We start from the raw sequence: 5,864 nt of genomic DNA, 5'->3' as shown, positions 1-5,864 counted from the left end.
ACCAAGAATGTTACCAACCCTGAGGATTTTTTATGATGAGAAAAATGCACAACCCAATAAACTTTCTGAAGAGATTGTTAAAATCTTGTTAAGTATTTTTTCAAGGTTATCAAGGTCATCTTTGGCAATTGAGAATGACACAGCATCAGTAATTTCTCGGTCAACTTTGTCATGCTTAAGAAGCTATGGTTCTAGAAGCAGTTTAAGTTTTAAGACGCCTATTGATCGATCTGAAGAAATAAATTCTTCCGAGATCCTTATGGGGTTTGTTCCGAATCTGTGCCAAGAGATATCGGTCCATACAAACATTTTCAAAATATTACTTCAAGTTCATTTGACTTGAATCGGATTCCAGGCCTTGCTTCTTTATTGAGAAGAGTAAGAATTCTTGTGAACAAGCTATCTTCTACAAACTTAAAGGGATTGGAACATCAGCAGAAGCTGGCCTTCTGGATCAACATATATAACGCCTGCATGATGCATGCCTTCCTTGAACATGGACTACCAAGCACACCATAGATGGTGGTTGCACTGATGCGCAAGGCAAACTTTAACGTGGGAGGGTACTTTATGAGTGCGTTGGCTATTGAACATTTCATACTTCGACCACCATTTCACTCACAGGATGCCTATTGGAAAAAGGGAAAAGCTGGTGAGGAGGCTAGAATACGTAGTGTTTTTGGTCTAGGGTGGTCTGAACCGATGGTTACCTTTGCATTGTTTCGTGGAAGTCGATCTTCTCTTGCTGTACGTGTGTATGTAGCTGATGAGGTGGAATCAGAGTTAGAAGTAGCCAAAAAGGAGTATCTGCAAGCTTCCGTTGGTTTCACTACCAAGAAGGTGCTGATTCCAAAGTTACTAGATTGGTACATGCGGGATTTCGCAAAGGATTTGGAATCCTTGATAGAGTGGATATGTGAGCAATCGCCTACCTCTTTAAAAACAGCAGTTGAGAAATGTCTGAAAGGGAATAGAGATGGATTTATTTCTCAGACAGTGGAAGTAATGCCATATGACTTTGAATTCCGATATCTTTTACCATCATAGTCTGGGAAAATGATATGCTTTCTATAATTTTACAGAGAACCAAACAGTGCAGGGCAACAATGTGCTTTAAGCTTGTCAATATTGTGTGCTAAAACTAGTTATAGTGGCACACATGAGCAGCTGTTTATGGGAATCGTATTATACTATAATAAACTTCTAAAGGTCTTTTATCTGTACGTTTTATGAATCAAGGACTGCCACAAAAGTCTTGAAGCATACAGAGTCTGCATGTTAGTTACAAATCTTTTAAAAAAATTGTTAGTAGTGATTCAATATATTCTTTAATTCCTGATATACAAGCAGTCCCACAATCCTGCTGGGGCCTAACTACCATTTTTCCAGCAAGGCTGGGATTTGTGTTAAAATTTGTAAAAGTTGTTATGAGATGAAATCAAGGATTTCCCTATTGTACAGTGTAGCACAATCCTTTGGGAATATTTTATGATTCAGATTTCACGCTGGAAATTATTTAAATGTAATGAAATAGGAAGGTTTGAGAAAGAAAAACAAACAAACTTTTTATAATAACTTAATTTTAAACAGATCAAATTACTTAAATATTATAATTTAACAACTTAATAATTAAATCAAACAAATTAAAGTAAACTCAATCAAATATTAAATTAAATTAAATTAAATTAATTAGATTAAATTAAATTAATTAGATTAAATTAAATTAATTTAATTAAATTATATAAATTAATTTTTTTTAATATTATAATATTATATAAATAGTAAACTTAATTTAGTATTTTATTCTAAATCAAATTGAATGCTAAAGCTTAACCTAATTTAAGACTAAACCAAACTAAACACTAAAAAAAATCAAATTGAGCCATAAACAAACCCATAAATTATTTTTAAACCACAACTCTAACCTTGCACCAAATTGAACCCTAACCATTAACCTAATAATTTATCTTTAATTTTGAAAATTTGACTCTAATAGTTTATCTTAAATTTTGACAATGTGACTCTAAATGAAATTGTACCATAATATTAACTCTATACCAATTAAAGCCTAACCATAAACCAAATTTAACTCTAACCCTAAAAATAATCTTAACTATGATCCAACAATAAACTCATTTCAATTCTAAAAATAATCTACCCTAAACCAAACTCAAGCTTCAACCTATATAAAATTGACCGTAAACCCTAAATAAAATCTAACTATTGACCAAATTAAATCTTAACCCTTATCCTAATTAAACACTAAAGTAGATTGAACCCTAATCTTAAATAAACACTAAACCAGAGTGAACCATAATCCTATATGAACACTAAACTAGATTGAACTGTAACACTAAATGAAATTGTACCCTAACCTTAATACTAAATCAAATTGAACACTAACCTTGTACCCTCACATTAAAGTTATATTACAATTAGGGTTATAATTTAAAAATAGCTACTATTATATTAGCACTAAAATTTTGGTAAAATGAGGATTAAAATTTAATAATGATTACATTTTGTATACACCTAAAAATGGTCTAAAGATAGTTAATTAAATTAGAAATTACTTAATTAATCCCTCTCCCTAATTTAATTGAATTCATTAGCAATTTGATTAAATTCTTTCTTTCACCTACTTATTAATAAATCTAAGGATTTATTCATTAAGTTCATTTCATAGTCCCCTTTGATTAATTAGTTCAAATTAATTAATCTTCCCCCCATTTCAATCAATTCTTCTAATCCCCCAATTAATTAAAAAAAATCAATTTATGAGTTGTTGAGAATTAATTAGTCTTTTCCTATCATTTGAATTTTTAAGTTCAAATTACCCACATGCCTACTAACTTCTAACCACCTAACCTAGGGTTTGCCTAACCCTAGATCCTATCTTGCACATCCTAACCTCCTTATCCACATGTCTCCTCCCTTGGACACTTGTCGTCTCATGAGAAAGGCTCTTTGACACTTGTCACCATAGAGATGACAAGTGTCCCTTCCTCCAATCTCTTCTCCAACCTCCTCCAATTTCACCCTTGATATCTTCAGACTCAATCTTGACCATTGATTCCTGCCACCTCACCCCTGGCCTTGGAAATCTTATAAATATCCCCCATTTTGGAGCACAAAGGATCACATCTCATTATCAATTTAGGCATTTGTTACTATAGGCATATCCATTCTAGCATATCATTTGAGCATTGTTATTGTACGCAATTGCATCTTAGATTTAGCTTAATTTGATCATTTTCTAGCATAATTGGTGAATCATGTAGCTTAATCAATCTCTTTTCTAGCATAATTGCATCATCATCATCATCATAGCTTAATCATGGATATCATTAGCTTAATTAGTCTTTTGGATAAATCTATCTTAATCAATCTCATCTTTGCATATCATTATAATTTCAAATCCTCCATCTAGGTGTAGTCAAGTCATTGGGATTGCTTATCCAGATTTGAGAGCAAATCCATACTCACATATCTTAGGAGGTGATAGGTCACTTTGTCATGGTTCATCTTTATTGGCTTATTATTTGCTAATCATGCTTGTAATGATCTATTGAGTGTTTTGTGTTGCAGCTGCAAGTATCACACTTCACAGGCACGACACATTTTAATTTCAATTTTGATTTAAATTACTTTTTTATATCTATTAAGATAATTTTATTAAAGTTAAAATATCTCAATTATAAAACAATTCATTCTTTAAAATTTATTTAAATAACTAATTAGAAATAAATTTTTAAACTTATATATATATATATATTGTAACAAAGGCATCCAAAGAAGTAGGGGCAGGGGAGCCTATTCTTTTCTTTTTGTTTGGCCTATCAAATACTGAAGAGCTACATCGATAGGGGCAGGCATTTTGCAAACTGCCCCAACAAAGGGGAGAGGAAAGAAAAGGAGTTGGTAAATCCTTCGCGACCCTCCCACCATGCTGTGGCCCTTGGTTGGGTGGGAACTCCTCTTCTTTCTTGCTCCTCCCCCCCCCCTTTCACATTGACAACAGGGCCTAACCAGTCCACCTTCTCTTTCTTTCCACCTTCCCTTGATTGGGCGGGAGTAAAAAAGTAGGGTCGGGAGGAAGAAAACATGGCAGGGAGAGAAAAAAACATGGTGGGGAGAGAAAACAAACCCCTTCTCTTCCTTCCCCTTTATCTCATCACTCCAGGAGGGAGGGAAACGTGCATGCAGAGTATTTGCTGGAATCAACTCTCCGCTCTCCCTTTCTTCCTTCCCCTACCTGCCCCAGCCGAGGGGAGCTCCTGAGGAAAAGAGGAGGGGAAAAGGGAGGGGGGGGGAAAGTGGAGTTGGAGGCCTTCCCCGCCCCTCCTTATATATATATATATCTATATAAGTTTATTTATTTAAATTCTTTTTTTCATCATTGCGGACGCTACATTAATTTTTTTAAGAAATTGGTATTACAAATGATTAATATGCTCCTTATTTACAATTGTGCAAATACCCTTTGGGGATAAACATAGATGTGAAAATTTGATGTGCAAGCCTTTCTTTTGTTTACTTCATTTATATGTACTAGTTTGATTGAATTCTTCTATTACCTATTGATTCATTATAATTAATTAATAGTATAAATTGTTAATCTCTTCTATTTGCTATCTGTTTTCTAAAATGCATATTCAATTACTATTACAAATGTACATGACAAGTACTCACCACTACGTGGGACTTGTTTTTATTAGCACTTGTCTTTTACATAGATAGTTAAATGTATCCATCATAAACATCATCAGAATTCAATTTCAAGTTTAGCATTGATGAGCACAAAGCATCATATTTTTTGGGACCTATAGCATCTATTTACAAATGGGAAATATTAATGTGAATATAGAAAAACACTTGCCTTCAGTTTATTGCCAATCTAGCTATAAACATGTAGTCTTTACATTAATCACACCTCCTTATAAACATGTAGTCTTCACATTAATCACATCTATGAATTTAGCACACATATGATTTATTATATGTTCATATATCATATTATTTACCCCACAAAATATCCTCCATACCTTCTCCCAGCTCATAACACTTTTGAGGATAAATGAAATCTTTAGTTGAGGAGAGAGGATTAAATCTTTTATAATGATTAAATGTTGTTTATGTGACTTATGAGATTGATAAAAAAATTAATTATTTTTGGTAATATCATACTCAACTCATGAATTTAAATTATAATTATTATCTCATATGAGTTTATTTCTAATCACCATTACTTAAAGGTTTAAGCATTGTATTCATTAATTATCATACTAAAGGAGAACAGAAAAAAAAGACTTCACAAAATTTACTAGTCATTTAGAAAGTTTGAGTTTGCAATTTGGGAGAGTTTAGCGTACAAAGTTCATAAGTGAATTTTAGAGTAAAATTTGAAGCTCAGTTGTTAGAAAGGGATTTTTGAGTAAGCATAACAATAGTACATGGCAATATTATTAGAAGAGAGCCAACTAATCACACATTATTGGTAATAGATGGATATTGTCTTTCATTATTAGAAAGTTTGGGATGGATACTATAGTGTCAAAAATTTCATACCCCTTTAAAAACTCCACCAATTCTTTTGTAACCACTTTAGTGTCCATTTTCCTAGCATCCAAGTAGGCCCATTTCAGCCCTTGCATTAGCCTTTTCCCTCTGAGGATGCTTGAGACACCCTTTTCAACAACTACCATTTAGTGTCAGTTTTGCATTAGTCGAGTATTAGTTTTAGAAGTAACAAGGCTTGGTTCCAAAAGGGAGTTGAGGATAGATAATGTGACATAAGATGCCAAAAGTGATGGAGGGAGTGGAAATACTAAAAAGCACCAAAAAAATCCTTTTCAACGGGGAAT

General features: G+C 32.9%; 1 protein-coding gene across 1 annotated transcript; it reads left to right on the top strand.

Annotated features, from left to right (window-relative positions):
- Window positions 1-278: 278 nt before the first annotated feature.
- Window positions 279-1,515, top strand: LOC131859970 (uncharacterized). The gene has a single exon (XM_059214287.1). The coding sequence runs from the start codon at window positions 520-522 to the stop codon at window positions 1,045-1,047; it is 528 nt and encodes a 175-aa protein (XP_059070270.1). The 5' UTR covers window positions 279-519; the 3' UTR covers window positions 1,048-1,515.
- The last annotated feature ends 4,349 nt before the right edge of the window (window positions 1,516-5,864 follow it).

Source organism: Cryptomeria japonica, chromosome 11, assembly GCF_030272615.1.
Source record: "Cryptomeria japonica chromosome 11, Sugi_1.0, whole genome shotgun sequence".
NCBI classification, from domain to species: domain Eukaryota; kingdom Viridiplantae; phylum Streptophyta; class Pinopsida; order Cupressales; family Cupressaceae; genus Cryptomeria; species Cryptomeria japonica.
Note: the sequence above shows the minus strand (reverse complement) of the source record. Positions and strands in the feature narration are given on the sequence as shown.